At 36.7% G+C, this 20,000-nt stretch overlaps 1 protein-coding gene across 1 annotated transcript in view; it reads right to left on the bottom strand.

Moving 5' to 3' along the window:
• LOC115004712 (rho GTPase-activating protein 8-like) overlaps positions 1 to 2,714 on the bottom strand; it is a 4,002-nt gene extending 1,288 nt beyond the window's left edge. Inside the window, exons 1-6 of the mRNA XM_029426394.1 lie at positions 2,609 to 2,714; positions 1,533 to 1,676; positions 1,214 to 1,301; positions 1,011 to 1,142; positions 207 to 293; positions 37 to 135 (exon numbers count right to left, since the gene is read on the bottom strand). Of these exons, the coding sequence (XP_029282254.1) occupies positions 37 to 135; positions 207 to 293; positions 1,011 to 1,142; positions 1,214 to 1,301; positions 1,533 to 1,676; positions 2,609 to 2,702 (644 nt within the window). The 5' untranslated portion in view covers positions 2,703 to 2,714. The remainder of the gene's footprint in view (positions 1 to 36; positions 136 to 206; positions 294 to 1,010; positions 1,143 to 1,213; positions 1,302 to 1,532; positions 1,677 to 2,608) is intronic.
• Between the last annotated feature and the right edge of the window lie 17,286 nt (positions 2,715 to 20,000).

The following is a 20,000-nucleotide window of genomic DNA, read 5'->3' as shown; positions in this document are numbered from 1 at the left end:
TATACATAAAACAACTAGTATTATCTGTTGAAGTACCGCAGCACATCAGGAGGGATGATGAGCTGCTCGTAGTTCAGGTGTTCTCGCAGCTCGTTCAGGTAGTTCACGTACGTCAGCTTCTTCCCAAACTTGTGACTGAAGAAGACGAAGAAAACGTTAAAGTGACTCGAGTTCGACTTCCAGCAGAAAGTCCGACGTGTCGTTACCTGATCAGAGGTTTGAAGATGTTCCAGACGATTCTGATGAAGCTCGTCGGATGGACGACGTACAAAGTCTTCATGTTCTTTTTGTATCTGCGAAGAAGGAAATTAAAACACGATAAACATAAATCTGTTTAAATCAGATTTATGCAAATTGTGGAAAATATAAATGTAAAATGATTTCATTTAATTATTGTTTGCTTCGTTGATAAAAACTGTCCAAGTCAAAATAAATAACCCCAGAAAATGATTCTATATTATATAAATTATACAATATATATATTTTATTATAATATAATAATACATATAAGTTTTATTATTTAATATATAAATATAATAATATTAAGTTTTATTTATTTTAATATATAAATATAATAAATACATATTAAGTTTATTTATTTTAATATAATAATAATAATATTAAGTTTTATTATTTATATAAATATAATAAATACATATTAAGTGTACAATAATTAAAACATTTTATCATTTTATGACATTTGAGATATCAAAACAACACCGTTGATTAGTTCTTGAAAATAAAACATAATAATAAGAAAAGATCTGAGTTGTACGTAAATGAAACCTTAATTTATAGATTCATAAATATGATAAAAATATATAAACACAAACAACTTCTGGTTAAAATGCAACCGGCGGCTGACCTTTGATCTTGTGATGAAAACTTTGGAGATAAAATGTTAAATTGAACAGTTTTTATTTATTGTTTGTAAATCAATAAATAAAAAATGCTACAATTTGAAAGATTTGCACGACATCGCAGAAAACTGAAAAGCCGAGGCGACGTACTTCCTGTCGAACTCGCTGTACGCTTCTCGTAACCATTTGAGCGACGGCTTGTTGCTGCTCCTCAGACCGTGGTGGAAGTAAACCAGGATGTAGTCCATCTCCACATGCTGGTCCAACGTGAACTTCAGATACCTGCAGAGACAACACGCCGTTAGCGACCGCAGCTGAGGTTCACCTGACGGAGGAGGGTTCACGTGACGTACTCCAGCAGGCGGCGGTGGTTCAGCTGGTGCGATGGAGGCAGACAGCAGCTGCTGAAGATGATCAACTTCCTGCCGTACTTATCGTCACCTGTAGAGGAAACACACGAGTCTCAGGTGAAGTTTGTCTCTTCAGTAACGTCCGAGCTCCTGAAGACATGTTTACACATGTCACAGGTGTGTGTGTGTGTGTGTGTGTGTGTGTGTGTGTGTGTGTTATATTATAATGTTTATTCTTATGGCTTATTAAATATTAAACTGTTACATCGGCGACATGCGAGTGTTTGGTGGAGGGGTCCGGGGGAAGTCCCGACGTACTGACCGGAGACCTGCACGATGCCGTGTCGAGCCACGTCGTAATACGGGTGGGAAGGATCCGGTCTGCCGCCGGCAGGAAGTGACGCAGCGTCTGTGACGCAGCTCTGATCCTCCTCTTCGTCCTCCTCTTCGTCCTCCTTCTGAAGCTCTGTCACAATTCAAAGGAAACCACTTTTAATTCCAATATGGACGCCGTGTGCAGATCTATAAAGGCCGTATGGTCACACGGACACGAGGAGGCGGGGCTTCAGAGTCACCTCTCAACATCAGGAGAGGAAAAGTTTCTTTATTAAACAGAAACATTTCAGAACGTAACGATGTTATGTCTCAGGCAGATATTTATACCATCATACATTAAACTAAAGACATTTTAAATGTTTAAAAAGATGCCTTGGAGTCTGTCTCCCCCCTCCCTCTCTCCCCCCCTCCCTCAGCACACATTAGTGAGTCTTGGGTGGAGATGTTTTATAAACATGCTGATAACAGAGGGGAAGTGAAGCTCGGAGGGAAAGAACTGAAATATGTGAAACAATATTTCATCTGAAATCTGCTGTTAACAAATCTAATGTTTCATATTCACGTTTACACTCTAATAATATTTATATAAAATATAATAATCTGCACTAACTCTTATTTATAATCTTTTTGTTTCACGGTTTGAAAGACGTGCAGTTTGTCCACGTGTAGCAACAGCTGATTAGAAACATATTAAAAGCTTTATATCTATTTCAATCTTTAACTTATTTTGCACTTAAATGTATTATAAAATGTATACGATATATATATATATATATATATATATCTCATCAGCGTTGAGTTATATATATATATATATATGTATATATATATATATATATATATATATATATATATATATATATATATATATATATAACTCAACGCTGATGAGATATATATATATATATATATATATATATATATATATATATATATATAACTCAACGCTGAATAGTGTAAACATTCTTAAACGTACTGAGAACACGACGTGAAGTGTGTTAAATGTAGAGTAATATAATAACACTTTATACTTGAATGAATCATTTCGAGTATTTAACTCGCCTATTTCTGCCAGCTGCTCCAGATCTGAGGTGGAGGTCATCTCTGAGGTGGAGGTCATCTCTGAGGTGGAGGTCATCTCTGAGGTGGAGGTCATCTCTGAGGTGGAGATGGTGGAGGTCATCTCTGAGGTGGAGGTCATCTCTGAGGTGGAGGTCATCTCTGAGGTGGAGGTCATCTCTGAGGTGGAGGTCATCTCTGAGGTGGAGGTCATCTCTGAGGTGGAGGTCATCTCTGAGGGACGAAGGGAACACGTGAACACTTACATCAGTCGACGTTCAGCGTCAGTAACTGAGTACATTTATAACATCTCAGATATATAAGTGATGAACACAGTACATGTACCACACGTAGAAGTACACATTGTGCAGAATAAAAGCAATTACACATATGATATTATTGTATTATAATTATTGTTATCACTTTAATGTTGCAGCTGGTGAAGGAGGAGTCTCTAATAACACATCATCATAATCTAAGACATTTGTATTAAGTATAATATTTGCCTCTGAGACAAGTTTATAAATATAAATATATATATATATATATATATATATATATATATATATATATATATTTAAGATGTGCAAAACACAAGAGCAAAAGTTACAGTTCAGTGTAAAATATGAATATTATTTGATTTAATAAAAGGCAGAAGTATAAAGAAGTATAAAGTATAAATACACAAGTGGAAGTACCTCATAATAACACTTCAGTACAATACGTTTGGTACTTAATGCTAGCTTATACTTCACTTAAGATATGAAATAGATAACCTGTAATGTATTGTTTATACTGCTCACACAGTCTCAGTAACATTTAGACTATTTCGACACCGCACTACTTTTCGTTAGAATCTCAGCCGTATCCCTCCGCTTCACTTTAACATTTAACGCTAATTAGCAACTTATTAAATCGGATAATTAAAAAGGTAAAGACAACAGAAGTGAGCTGACGGCTCTTTAAGTAGAGTTTAAAGACAATACACCTTTACACAGGGCAGTTAAACATCAGCTAGCTAACACATAAACTGCAGGAATGTGACAAACAGGTAAATAAAAGCTAAAAATAATTAGCATCTTAGCAACACCTGCTGATTCATTAACCTGCGTTTAATCAGCGGCACGAGGGCAAAACACAACTAAATATCACCTTTACATACAAACCCTTTACATGATGTTTGATAAGCTTCCCGAGGAGGTATCAGGTAATGTAAAGCCGTCCAACACTCACCTGCAGCGGACGATATTAAGCTAACTTGAATAAATCCAACAGGTAGAGAAAGTTGAGCCAAACTTCCTCCTACAACCGCCGGCTGGAGACGCTCACTGCGCATGCGCAATTCAAAAGCTAGGAATGACCAAACCACATGTTTAACAGGAAGTATTTAGAATATAAAGATATAAAGATATAAAGATATAAAGATATAAAGATAGAAGAGTTAGAGTAAAAATGTGGACATTGTACTACAGTATATACAAATATTTATATTACACAATATACAAAAGTGTACTACTATTGAAGTAAGATCCATGAAGATATTGCTTGAAATGTACAGTATAAAACATTATTAATGACAAAGAGATGTGAGTATTACAGTTTAATTATTATCGTTGCAGAATGTTGCTCAGTAATAATTAGTTATTGTAAGTATAGTTTACTTTACTGCAGTAAAAGTACAAGAGTTGCATTCAAAACTTAACTCAAGTAAAAGTACAAAGTATTAGCAACAAAAGTACTTTTGTACTAAATATATAGTACAAAAGTACTCATGCTGAATAATATATATAACATGTTATTTTATTAGCATTTTCTTATCACTAATGTACTGTGTTGTACTGTTATTGTGTTTTATTACCAAGTTTAAACTTCTTTACATGTTTAGGATTATTTCTGCTGGATGATAAAGTTGTATCCTGTTCCAACTTGTTTAACTTTTGTCAAATAAGTTTTGTTCTTTTTTTTATCTAAAAGTTCAGTTTCTTTGTGTCTCGCATCAGGAAATAAAACTCTTCCGGTCAGATTGTTGAGCTCGTGTATATATATATATATATATATATATATATATATATATATATATAGTGTTTCCTGTCACACTCTTTCAGGTAAAGTTGTGAAATCCTGACATCTGCTGGACAGAGTTCAACTTAATAAATGTATTATAATGTTTAAAGCTGAATAAATCACCCTCAGCTGTTTTCAGCCTGAAAGAAATAAAGAAGCTCACATGCTGTTCATCGTTTAGGCCTAAAATACCTTTTATTTTTGAATGCTGCCTTTCATGACACTCAGTGTCACGTTTAATCAAGAACACACAACAAACAACACGTCACTGACGACACACACATGAGGCAAGTAAGAAACATGAAATCAACAATAACAAATATATTAAGCACCAAAGACTTTATGTTTTATTACCATATTTATCTCCTGTATGTGTTACCTTTAGTTTTCAAACATCAAACTAAAACCTCTTCGTCTCTGAGAGAGGTGCAGATCTGTCAAACTGAAGCCTGAGTCTCCGGGAGACCCTGACGGCTCCTGCTGAGGCGTCAGGGTTAAACAGAAAGTCCTGGAGGGGGCGATTTACTCACAAACACATTTATATGCAAAGCTGCCACAAACTCTGTGGGGAGAGTCTTTGTCTTTGGGCCCGGAGCCGGCGGCGTTACAGGGACAAGCGAACAAAGAGAGAGTTACATGAGACCGAAGGGACCAGAGTCACTTAATGTCAGAGGGATTCAGTGTTATTAAAGGAGCCAATTACAGCGTCTTCAAAGCTCAGCTGAAACTGGGTCTCCAGAACTTTGGCAGGCGGCTGCAGCTTCTTCTGGGGGATCTTCACATCATCTATTTATTTTATTCATATTATTATATAAGTCATGATGTGTGACACACAAACAATCTCTGCACACGTCACAAACTGAAGTCTTTGTGTGTGAACTATTAAAAAAGGTCTAAGAAATCAAAAGTAAACCTAAAACTTTTATTTTAATGACCTTTATTCTTAAATGCATGAAAGTGCAGGATAATTATTTATGAACAATTGCTCTTTATTTGTATGAAGAAGCAACAAAAGGTTTGTTAGTTCAATGAGATGAGCTGTTTAGTTTGTGTTTGTGTGGCTATAGTAGAAATAATAATTATAATAAGTAATAATATATAGTAATAATAATAAGTATAATAAGTAGTAATATATAGTAATAATAATTATAATAAGTAGTAATATATAGTAATAATAATAAGTATAATAAGTAGAAATATATATTAATAATAATAATTATAATAAGTAATAATATATAGTAATAATAATAATTATAATAAGTAATAATATATAGTAATAATAATTATAATAAGTAGTAATATATATTAATAAAAATAAGTAATAATATATAGTAATAATAATAAGTATAATAAGTAGTAATATATATTAATAATAATAAGTATAATAAGTAGTAATATATATTAATAATAAGTATAATAAGTAGTACTATATAGTAATAATAATAAGTATAATAAGTAATAATATATAGTAATAATAATAATTATAATAAGTAATAATATATAGTAATAATAATAAGTATAATAAGTAGTAATATATAGTAATAATAATTATAATAAGTAATAATATATAGTAATAAAAATAAGTAATAATATATAGTAATAATAATAAGTATAATAAGTAGTAATATATATTAATAATAATAAGTATAATAAGTAGTAATATATAGTAATAATAATAAGTATAGTAAGTAATATATATTAATAATAATAAGTATAATAAGTAGTACTATATATTAATAATAATAAGTATAACAAGTAATAATATATAGTAATAATAATAAGTATAATAAGTAGTAATATATAGTAATAATAATAAGTATAGTAAGTAATATATATTAATAATAAGTATAATAAGTAGTACTATATATTAATAATAATAAGTATAATAAGTAATAATATATAGTAATAATAATAAGTATAATAAGTAGTAATATATAGTAATAATAATAAGTATAATAAGTAGTAATATATATTAATAATAATAAGTATAATAAGTAATAATATATAGTAATAATAATAAGTATAATAAGTAGTAATATATAGTAATAATAATAAGTATAATAAGTAATATATAGTAATAATAATAAGTATAATAAGTAATAATATATAGTAATAATAATAAGTATAATAAGTAGAAATATATAGTAATAATAATAAGTATAGTAAGTAATATATAGTAATAATAATAAGTATAATAAGTAGAAATATATAGTAATAATAATAAGTATAGTAAGTAATATATAGTAATAATAATAAGTATAATACGTAGTAATATATAGTAATAATAATAAGTATAATAAGTAGTAATATAGTGTATAAGCAGTGGTGTAATGTAACTAAGTACACTTACTCAGTCACATTACTATTTTCTTTATACTTTACTTTATACTTATTATACTATACAAAGTGAAATATTTTACCTTTTACTTCACTACATTTATCTTATAGATTTAGTTACTTTACAAATTAAGACTTTTGCATACAAACACAAGAGTTTATAAAATATGATGTTTTGTTATAAATCAAACCAGCCAACAGTTTACACGAGAACAGTTTAAATCAACTAGACGATTGAGTGCAAAAAGTAATTGGCATCTATATTTATTTATTGTCTCTTCAGATATTATCCTTTCCGGAGTGCCTCAGGGAACGACACTGGGCCCACAGCTGTTTCCATTTAAAGTAACACTAACATCTCTCAGCAGGAGGCAGCCATTGCTGCTCGTGGCTTAACGGATAAAGCACTCATTCCTCGCCAAATGTCACAGTAATCCATCGAATAGTTGTTGAGATATTTCAGTTTAATGTTCCCAATGGTGGTGCCAGAGGAGAAGTCAGGGGATCACCAAAGACCTTGAGGTTAATCCTCTCATTTAATTTCACAATCCATCCAGAAGTTGTGAGGAAATTTCAGTCCGGACCGAAGAGGTGGACTGAGTTTCTAAAAGAGTGTCGTTAAGTCTTTTTTTAACACTTAAAGGAGAATTTATCTGTTGTTTTCGCTGGTAATCTGTCAAATTCTCCAGATTAGTGCACATTCGGTGTTTGTCAGCCAACTGCATGAATAACAAATCTGCTCTTATCTGCTGCACACAAACACAACAGATATCTCTGAGCACTGGAGACAAATACAGAAGAAAGAGGGTTTGATATGATATTCTGTGAATATGCAAATGAAGAGAGTACATAGGGACTATGTGACCCAAATATGGAAGAGAATACTGATGAGCTTAATCACAGGCAGGCGGCAGATATTTGATACTTTCACTTGCTGTATGACTGGGAATATAACTGGAGTATAAATAAATACTCTCCTAGTCTGAATACAGTGAGAGGAAAAAGAGATTTACAAAATAAACTGAGTGTCAGAGAGCCGATGGACCAGAACTTGTACATTTCATTGTTCATCTGAACCAAACTAATGCACAGAGCTGGTGCAGCTACATCTCTGTGTGAGTATTATTAAATGTCACAGCTTTGATGTGTATAACTGGAAGGAGAACGTGGACTTTAGAACATTATGTCTTACTTTAAAGTTACATCTAAAAGTAGATAAGCTCTTAAAAATTTAATTCACCCAAATTACAAAAACACATATATCTTTACTTTCCTCTGGAGGTCTCTCTCAATCAATTCAAGATTTCTACTGCAACCCAAATACAATGAAGGAAAATGCTGCACAAAATACCCCGAAGAAAAGGACGTATCAGAGAGGTCTCAAAATATCAGCAAATAACATAATATAATATAACAACCATAGCATGAATAAATACCACGAGAGCAACGTGTGCAAACTCAAGGCTCGCAGGAAACATGTGACGCATCCCAAATTCTGCGTATTAATTAAGGCTCTCGATAAGTTGTAGTCCGGCTAGTTGTAGCTGAAGAACTGATGAACTTGCATCAAAGAAAGGACGCCAGGAGTCTGGAGATGGATTGATGTCATGTTCAGGCTGCATGGGAGCTTTGCATAACTTTTACTTTTAATTTACTTTTACCTTTGAGTTTCCTACACAACCACTGACTTGTGATATTCAGGTTGTGAGTTGGCTCATCAGAATGTAATATGAGATGAATGAACCAAATTCCAGCCAATAGTTTGACATATTTCAGTAAAACACAATCCAGTAAATGTATTCTGACAACATGACGATCTGTGCGGTAGGTTTTAATATTTCTTGTGTAGAAGTGGAGATTTTGTCCTGAAGAAAACGTCAGGAGTGAATAAGAAATGTTTAGGAAGAATCTTCTGGGGACCAAGAACATCTGCAGCACACTTCATGGAGATCTGTCCCTTCCCCCAACCCTTCATGTTTGTAGTCCATACAGGAATACAATAACCTTGAGTCCAAAGTCAACCATTTGGGGGACACTGATCATCAGGATGTGTTTATATACCACTGCAGACACATTTATATATAAATATATAAATATATAAATATATAAATATATAAATATAAATATACATATATATATTTATATATATATAAATATAAATATATATATTTATATATATATAAATATTTATATATATATAAATATAAATATATATATATTTATATATATATAAATATTTAAATGCATTATTTACTGAAAAACAGAACATTTGATATTTTCTGTCACTTAGACATTTTTCCAACATGTCTTGTGTTGAGGATCGCTGGGAATCCTGTTCATGATGATGTGTTTCCAGCAGGCTCTATAAATAGAGACGGGGGGTGGGGGGGGGGGTGGTGAAGGGGGAGGCCAGCGGGGGGTTGGGAGGGAAGACCAAACTGGATGTGACGGAGAGAATCGGGTGGAGCTGCTGTGGGCGACGTTCAGACTGAAAGATGGAGATGTTCGCTCCATCTCACTTCAGCGACTGTCATCACATGAACAAGCAGAGACAGGAAACCACCCGAATATTCACTCATTCATCCGACACTGAGCTCCAAGAATAACAAGTTCAACATACAGTCATTAGAAATACAACTAATACAACAAGGAAATAAAATATATGTTCTGTATTCTGTCCGTCCTTTTCTTCAAGCAGGTGTTAATAATGGAAGATATATTCATTCACTCATCAGTCCATCGATGTCTCCATTCATCCAAACATTCACCCATAAAAACATACATCCATCCAAACTTACATCCATCCAAACATACATCCATCCAAACATACATACATCCAAACATTCATCCATCCCAACATCCATCCATTCATCCATCCAAACAAACATCCATCCAAACATTCATCCATCCAAACATCCATCCATCCAAACATCATCCATCCATCCATCCAACATTCATCCATCCAAACACCATCCATCCATCCATCCAAACATCCATCCATCCAAACATCCATCCATCCAAACATCCATCCATCCAAACATCCATCCATCCAAACAGCCATCCATCCACAAACATCCATCCATCCAAACATCCATCCATCCAAACATCCCCATCCATCCAACATCCATCCATCCAAACATCCATCCATCCATCCAAACATCCATCCATCCAAACATCATCCATCCATCCAAACATCCATCCATCCAAAACATATCCATCCATCCAAAACTCATCCATCCATCCAAACATCTCCATCCATCCAAACATCCATCCATCCAAACATCCATCCATCCAACATCCATCCATCCAAAACCATCCATCCATCCAAACATCCATCCATCCAAACATCCATCCATCCAAAACATCCATCCTCCAAACATCCATCCATCCAAACATCCATCCATCCAAACATCCATCCATCCAAACATCCATCCATCCATCCAAACATCCATCCATCCAAAACATCCATCCATCCAAAACATCCATCCATCCAAACAGCCATCCATCCATCCAAACATCCATCCATCCAACATCCATCCATCCAAACATCCATCCATCCATCCAAACATCATCCATCCATCCAAACATCCATCCTCCATCCAAACATCCATCCATCCATCCATCCATCCAAACATCCATCCATCCAAACATCCATCCATCCATCCAAACATCCATCCATCCAAACATCCATCCATCCAAACATCCATCCATCCAACATTCATCCATCCAAACATTCATCCATCCAAACATCCATCCATCCAAACATTCATCCATCCAAACATCCATCCATCCAAACAAACATCCATCCAAACATTCATCCATCCATCCAAACATCCATCCAAACATCCATCCATCCAAACATTCATCCATCCAAACATCCATCCATCCAAACATCCATCCATCCAAACATACATACATCCAAACATTCATCCATCCAAACATCCATCCAAACATTCATCCATCCAAACATTCATCCATCCAAACATCCATCCATCCAAACATCCATCCAAACATTCATCCATCCATCCAAACATCCATCCAAACATTCATCCATCCAAACATACCATCCATCCATCCAAACATTCATCCATCCAAACATCCATCCAAACATCCATCCAAACATCCATCCATCCATCCAAACATCCATCCAAACATTCATCCATCCATCCAAACATCCATCCAAACATTCATCCATCCAAACATACATTCATCCATCCAAACATCCATCCAAACATTCATCCATCCAAACATACATTCATCCATCCAAACATCCATCCATCCAAACATCCATCCAAACATACATCCATCCATCCAAACATCCATCCAAAGAGATGAAATAAAACTAATAAAACAAAGAAATAAAATGTTCTGTATCCATAAATAAAAGCTTAAGATAACAACGTTACATCAGCGAACATTCAAAAAGAGTTCTAGCATCAAATGTTAAAATACAGACAGAGGATAAACATATCATACAACACTAAAAGCACTTTACATTTAAACAACATTGCATCGAGCAAAAAATGAGAAAATATACTCTATTATATCATATTATATTATATTATATATATTATATTATATCATATTATATATATATAATATAATATGATATAATATAAATATAATATGATATAATATAATATGATATGATATATATAATATGATATAATATAATATAATATAATATAATACTATATATATTATATAATATAATATCCTACTAATCCTATCTCTCAATATCATATATCATATATATCTCCTCTACTCTATGCTCTCTATATCTATCTCTCCTCTCTTTCTCTATATCCTATCTCTATCTCTCTCATCTCTCTGCTATCACTCTCCTCTGCTCTCCTCTCCTCTCCTCTGCTCTCTTCTCTCCTCTGCTCTCTCCTCTCCTCTGCTCTCTTCTCTCCTCTGCTCTCTTCTCTCCTCTGCTCTCCTCTCTCGCTATCCCTCTCTCTCCTCTGCTTCCTCTCCTCCTCTTCTCCTCCTATCCTCTGCTCTCTCTCTCTCTCCTCTTCTTCTCTTCTCTCCTCTTCTCTTCTCTTCTCTCTCTTCTTCTCTTCTCTTCTCTCATCCTATTCTCTATCTCTCTATATAATATATCATATTATATCATATATATTATATCATATCATATATATCATATCATATTATATTATATCATATTATATTATATATATTATATCATGTTATATTATATCATATTATATATCATATATCATATATCATATCATATATATTCTTTAAATTAAATATTCATAAATGTCCATGTACAGAAAAAATCCTTAAAGGGAGATACAATAAAACAAATAATATTCGTGTGTAAAATACATTAATTAACATTAATTGTCACACTGATAAAAAGATGCATCTGTACAAAAATAATTGTTCCTGTATCTTCCTGCTCTATTACTGTGAGGTTTCTTATAACATCGCATACAACATGATTTCCACTTGGTTGTGTAGGTTGTGTAGGTTGTGTAGGTTGTACAGGTTGTGTAGGTTGTGTAGGTTGTACAGGTTGTGTAGGTTGTGTAGGTTGTGTAGGTTGTACAGGTTGTGTAGGTTGTGCAGGTTGTGCAGGTTGTGCAGAAGGTGCAGGTTGTGCAGGTTGTGCAGGTTGTGTAGGTTGTGCAGGTTGTGCAGGTTGTGTAGGTTGTGTAGGTTGTACAGGTTGTGCAGGTTGTGTAGGTTGTGTAGGTTGTACAGGTTGTGTAGGTTGTACAGGTTGTGTAGGTTGTGCAGGTTGTGCAGGTTGTGCAGAAGGTGCAGGTTGTGCAGGTTGTGTAGGTTGTGTAGGTTGTGTAGGTTGTGCAGGTTGTGTAGGTTGTGTAGGTTGTACAGGTTGTGCAGGTTGTGCAGGTTGTGTAGGTTGTGTAGGTTGTGTAGGTTGTGTAGGTTGTGCAGGTTGTGTAGGTTGTACAGGTTGTGCAGGTTGTGTAGGTTGTGTAGGTTGTGTAGGTTGTGTAGGTTGTACAGGTTGTGCAGGTTGTGTAGGTTGTGTAGGTTGTGCAGGTTGTGCAGGTTGTGCAGGTTGTGTAGGTTGTACAGGTTGTGTAGGTTGTGTAGGTTGTACAGGTTGTGTAGGTTGTGCAGGTTGTGCAGGTTGTGTAGGTTGTACAGGTTGTGTAGGTTGTGTAGGTTGTACAGGTTGTGTAGGTTGTGCAGGTTGTGCAGGTTGTGCAGAAGGTGCAGGTTGTGCAGGTTGTGCAGGTTGTGTAGGTTGTGTAGGTTGTGCAGGTTGTGCAGGTTGTGTAGGTTGTGTAGGTTGTGCAGGTTGTGCAGGTTGTGTAGGTTGTGCAGAAGGTGCAGGTTGTGGTCCTGCGCTGCAGCCTGGCAGCCACCAGATGCCAACGTTGCAGCAGACGCCTGCTGTGTGAGCTCCTGCTGAGGCAGATAAAGGAGAGCCGGACGTGACCGTCTGCTTTATCTTCATCCAGAGGTCTGAGCTGCAGCGACCACCGAGGACATCCAAGACACAATGTCTCCAATATCACGTCTTTAAAGGACCAGGCTGCACGGTTTGCATGTTTAGGAGACTATTTCTGAAGCATGCTGTGATATTTTCCCTCAAATATATTGTGGTCTCCAGATGGTTTCTAATGTGTAAAGAAATAAATGTATAAAACTATTTCATATTTTGCTACCAGAATCTAAATTATCGGGGTCGGAATCACCACATATACGATATACAACATATATATATATAATAAGTCCAGTTCGATATTATCACAATACTGAAGTCACGATACGATGTTACTGCGATTTTAAAATATTTTACGTTATGCTTAAGTATTGCGATAACATATATTGCAATTTGCTGCATCCTTCCACAAAGTTTCATTAAAATCAGGACGATAATTCTTACGGAATGACGAAGATAACAACAAGAAACATTCACAGTGACAACACAACAAGTTAAATAATTACACAAAAGGGTAAATAACCAAATGTATACATCAAAAACAAACTGTCCAGAGAACCAGCTGAGGCCCAGAGGATGAGCCTCTCAGCTGCTGACAGCTCTGTTCCTGCAGCCTCAAGTCATCACTTGTAATCAGCTGTCCTGCTGTTGTTGGGTGTTAAATGTTTGGAGAGCTCCTCTGACCTCTGCCAGGACAAACAGCCAGAGAGCCGAGCAGCAGCCGGCTCCTCGGCTCCAGCAACCAATTTAAAGCTGCGAGTGGCGGCGGCTCCCTGGAACGCCGCTCCGCATTACAGTCCTTAATTGATTTTCCGTTGTAATCTCAAGGTCTTGATGACATTCTGGACGCTGCAGCTCTGTGTGGACACCTTCGCCTCCAGCGTGAAGGTGTGTGTTTACCAAACCAATAAACATTATGATCCAGATTTTGGGGTTCGATTTGATCAACCTGTAAACTTTCCTCAATGCAACGATCGTAAATGACCTTCTACTTCTTGTGGTTTGACATTCATCCATTCTTTCTTATTTGGGATTTGTTCTTAGGTCATGTAGAAGTGTAACAAGCTCCCTCGTTAGGAGTCCAATGCTCCCTCTTTAGACTTTTGTTGGTCCATTCTTGACCTAATTCTCTCGACTTGTCTTTAGATTCCTGTGTGTGCACACGACCCTGCAGTCAGTTGTTGGGATTGACAGGCGTTTACTGGTCATGAGGATCAACTGTCACGCTCTTTTAAATAACAAGGACAATGGGAAGAACAATTCTGCCGTATAAGTCACGGCCACGCCTCCTGTCATTCCTTGTGTTTTCCCTGTGTCGCCTGCTTGTTTCTCTCTCTGTGTATGTGTCTGTGTTGTGGACGTGTCGCCCCCCCTCACTCTCCCTTGATTGCAGTTCAGTCAACTCACCTGCTCTAAGCCTCACTCCTGCCATCCATTAACTCATCAACCCAGCAGTATATCAACCCCAGTCTTCAGCCACTTGTCACTAGATCGTCTACTGAGCTACAGTGGTAGTTTGCGTCTCTGGCTGCTTGAATTGTGGATTCAAGTACATTTGCTTGTGTGTTTTTTGTATTAACTCTTACTGGTTTTTGTGCTACAGGATCCGTGGCTTCCTGTCCGCCCGCGTGCCTGCTACCTGCTACCCACTTCACCCTCTGCCTCCATGAGCCGGATGTTCTCCGTCCTCCGTCCCCTTTCCCTGGAAACCCCTTCAATAAACCTCCTACCTATTGCTCCAAGTTTGTGTCCTGCGTTTGGGTCCTTCCCTTGTTGCACATGTGACAAGGACACGTCATGAATCTGACGTAAACGTTTCTTAGGACCTTTCTCATGAACAAGAAGAAGAAACATAAGAAGCTATTAATGAATGAGGCTCATTCTTCTTCTTCTTCATGACTAATGTTAACTTTCTCAAGAAACACTCGTGCCCCGGAGAGTACTCACTCGCTCAACATATTCAGAGTATTTTCTTCAGCCATTGGTAAAACAACAGAATTATTCCAGCTACGCTCCGTGCACACACATACGTCATCGTGATGCAGGAAACACATACATGTTGAAATTGGCAGGAGGAGAGCTTGTTAAAGCTAGCTGTTAGCTTACATATAACAGCTAACGTTAACAGCGGTTGCTTTGAGCTACAATATGATGCGTTCAGGCTCTATAGCGTAAAAAATAATATTAGGCGACGGTAACTTCTAAAGTTATCATGATGTGTTCAAATGTAATCTTGTAAAATGTAGTTTTTGATGAGAAACTTTAATAAATCCAGATGTTTGAAGATGTTTTCACAGCAATATAAAATAGATGTTAGATGAATTATGAGCTGTTTAACTTCCTGACAGAAACCAGTACGCTAACTGTAACAAATCAAATCAAATCAAATTTATTTGTATAGCCCAATATCACAAATTATACATTTGTCTCAGTGTGCTTTACAGACTGTACAGGTTACGACATCCTCTGTCCTTAGACCCTCTGTCCTTAGACCCTCTGTCCTTAGACCCTCTGTCCTTAGACCCTCTGTCCTTAGACCCTCACATCGCACAAGGAAAAACTTCCTAAAGGAAACCCCAAAATTAAAGGGGAAAAAATGTTAGAAACCTCAGGGAGAGACTGAGGAGGGATCCCTCTCCCAGGACGGACAGACGTGCAATAGATGTCGTGTGTACAGGATAAACAACATAGTACAAATACAAAAACAAAGGATTCATTGTTTTGTTTTTTACCGTCGTATAGAATCATTTCATTGGTACGACTACATTTCTGTAATCCTGAAATCCCGATTTACACGTACAGGTCGAACGTGTCTGTCCGTGTGAATTAGAAACAACCTACTGATTTTATCCAGCTAGTTTTCTGTGTTAGCGTCACGCTCTCCTGCCGTCAGAGCCCGTCCTTGATACATGGATGTCTCGCAGCCTGTTGTCTTGGAAGGGACGGCAGCCATCACTGCTTATCTCTCCTCCGCAGCTTCCCCTCGGCCCGACTATTCAACATTTTAAAAACCCGACATCTGACCACCACAACCTGCTGCTGCATTGTACCAGCTGTACATTTCTATTCCTCTCCGCCTCCTCCAGAGGGATATCCAGGAGATTAACTTCAATATTGTCTCGACATCAGTTATCAGCGTCTGTGTGCTTTGGCTCTGCTCACAGGTGAGGTTTGTTCTCCTGGTGTGACCGTCTGAATGCTAATGAACACACAGAAAAATCATAAACTTAAAGCATTTATACTTCTTTGTGGCATATTTCAAAACTGTGAATAAGATAAAAAGCCGGCTGTGATCATAATCATATAATTAAAAAAGAAAGAACATCTTGTTTTAAAGGACTATAACACTGTAATTAGTTTGAGCGTATAAGAAGTAAACTGTAAATTAATTCCAGTGTTTTAGATTTTTTTTATGTTTTAGTAACTTACAGGTAAATTCAGGTGTAGTTGTACTTTACATTTCAATTAAGTAAAACGTGAAAATTCAATGTTTTATGTCAGCCTACAACTCCCTGCAAAGAATAACTGCAGATATTTAACCAAACACACACACACACAAACACACACACACACACACACACACACACACACACACACACACACACACACACACACACACACACACACACACACACATTCATCATGGCCGTCCCTGTAGAGCCCCCGAGGCTGAAAAAAAACCTACAATTTTTTGATCGAGATAATGGCCCCCCCTCTATTTCAAGGTGTCCTGTGATTTATGGACAACATTCTCCCAGCATGCATCTGGATTACCCTCTCTCTCTCTCTCAACACATGCATGCTTACCATAACAGGAAATACATAATTCTGTTGTGTTATTGCTAACAGGCATTAGCGTAGCTTCAGCTGCATGTGTGGGACATCGGTTTGTTTATTATTATTATATATGTATATTAGATAAATGTGATTTATTTTACCCGTCTTTAAGCTTTTACAATGTTAGAACACCATGAGTGGGTTAGGGTATGAACATGTCTGGTTATTAACAAATATTATTGATAATAATATGAATAAAACTATAAATATTGAGTCATAAATAGATAACATAATAAAAACGGCACTACTATTGAGTTATATGCTCTAAAATACATTTACATGGCTATCAGAAGGAATGAATGATTGTCAAAATAGTTATTAATTATTATATTTAATATAATTGTTAGGGCTGTCAAGCGATTAAAATTAATCTAATTAATTACAAGCTTTGTGATTAATTAATATAAATTAATCTCATATATCAATATTTGCTGTGAGAAGCATTTGAAAATATTCAAATGTATTTAGAAGATGAATCAATGAGTAGCATTATAAACTGTCAACATGTCTTTTATTTAATACTCTTTCTCCAATATCTTGTTTTCCACAATTATCTTAGACAACACAGACCAACAGTTTGACATAAAGTACAATTTAAAATCTGTCAGAACATCTTTCATTGCACAATAAACAATATGTTAAAAAGTTGTGTCTTTGACTTCATGTGTGAAGTTAGTCCCCTGTCCTCTACCACCTGCAGTCCACTAATACATCTCTGATGATGAACGTGTCTCAGGTAGACCGATGTTAATGTGTCTCAGGTAGACCGATGTTAACGTGTCTCAGGTAGACCGATGTTAACGTGTCTCAGGTAGACCGATGTTAACGTGTCTCAGGTAGACCGATGTTAACGTGTCTCAGGTAGACCGATGTTAACGTGTCTCAGGTAGACCGATGTTAACGTGTCTCAGGTAGACCGATGTTAACGTGTCTCAGGTAGACCGATGTTAACGTGTCTCAGGTAGACCGATGTTAACGTGTCTCAGGTAGACCGATGTTAATGTGTCTCAGGTAGACCGATGTTAACGTGTCTCAGGTAGACCGATGTTAATGTGTCTCAGGTAGACCGATGTTAACGTGTCTCAGGTAGACCGATGTTAATGTATCTCAGGTAGACCGATGTTAACGTGTCTCAGGTAGACCGATGTTAACGTGTCTCAGGTAGACCGATGTTAACGTGTCTCAGGTAGACCGATGTTAATGTATCTCAGGTAGACTGATGTTAACGTGTCTCAGGTAGACGATGTTAATGTATCTCAGGTAGACCGATGTTAATGTGTCTCAGGTAGACCGATGTTAATGTATCTCAGGTAGACCGATGTTAACGTGTCTCAGGTAGACCGATGTTAACGTGTCTCAGGTAGACGATGTTAATGTGTCTCAGGTAGACCGATGTTAACGTGTCTCAGGTAGACGATGTTAATGTATCTCAGGTAGACCGATGTTAATGTGTCTCAGGTAGACCGATGTTAATGTGTCTCAGGTAGACGATGTTAATGTATCTCAGGTAGACCGATGTTAACGTGTCTCAGGTAGACGATGTTAATGTGTCTCAGGTAGACCGATGTTAATGTGTCTCAGGTAGACGATGTTAATGTATCTCAGGTAGACCGATGTTAACGTGTCTCAGGTAGACGATGTTAATGTGTCTCAGGTAGACCGATGTTAACGTGTCTCAGGTAGACGATGTTAATGTATCTCAGGTAGACCGATGTTAATGTGTCTCAGGTAGACCGATGTTAATGTGTCTCAGGTAGACGATGTTAATGTATCTCAGGTAGACCGATGTTAACGTGTCTCAGGTAGACGATGTTAATGTGTCTCAGGTAGACCGATGTTAACGTGTCTCAGGTAGACGATGTTAATGTATCTCAGGTAGACCGATGTTAATGTGTCTCAGGTAGACCGATGTTAACGTGTCTCAGGTAGATGATGTTAATGTGTCTCAGGTAGACCGATGTTAATGTGTCTCAGGTAGACCGATGTTAATGTATCTCAGGTAGACCGATGTTAACGTGTCTCAGGTAGACCGATGTTAATGTGTCTCAGGTAGACCGATGTTAACGTGTCTCAGGTAGACCGATGTTAATGTGTCTCAGGTAGACCGATGTTAATGTATCTCAGGTAGACCGATGTTAACGTGTCTCAGGTAGATGATGTTAATGTGTCTCAGGTAGACCGTAGACCGACGTTAATGTGTCTCAGGTAGACCGACGTTAATGTATCTCAGGTAGACCGATGTTAATGTGTCTCAGGTAGACGATGTTAACGTGTCTCAGGTAGATGATGTTAATGTGTCTCAGGTAGACCGTAGACCGACGTTAATGTGTCTCAGGTAGACCGACGTTAATGTATCTCAGGTAGACCGATGTTAATGTGTCTCAGGTAGACGATGTTAACGTGTCTCAGGTAGATGATGTTAATGTGTCTCAGGTAGACCGATGTTAACGTGTCTCAGGTAGATGATGTTAATGTGTCTCAGGTAGACCGATGTTAATGTGTCTCAGGTAGACCGATGTTAATGTATCTCAGGTAGACCAACGTTAATGTATCTCAGGTAGACCGATGTTAATATGTCTCAGGTAGACCGATGTTAATGTGTCTCAGGTAGACGATGTTAACGTGTCTCAGGTAGATGATGTTAATGTGTCTCAGGTAGACCGATGTTAACGTGTCTCAGGTAGATGATGTTAATGTGTCTCAGGTAGACCGATGTTAATGTGTCTC

The sequence above is a fragment of the Cottoperca gobio genome, unplaced genomic scaffold (genome assembly GCF_900634415.1).
Source record: "Cottoperca gobio unplaced genomic scaffold, fCotGob3.1 fCotGob3_172arrow_ctg1, whole genome shotgun sequence".
NCBI lineage: Eukaryota > Metazoa > Chordata > Actinopteri > Perciformes > Bovichtidae > Cottoperca > Cottoperca gobio.
This window is presented reverse-complemented; position numbering and strand designations above follow the sequence as displayed.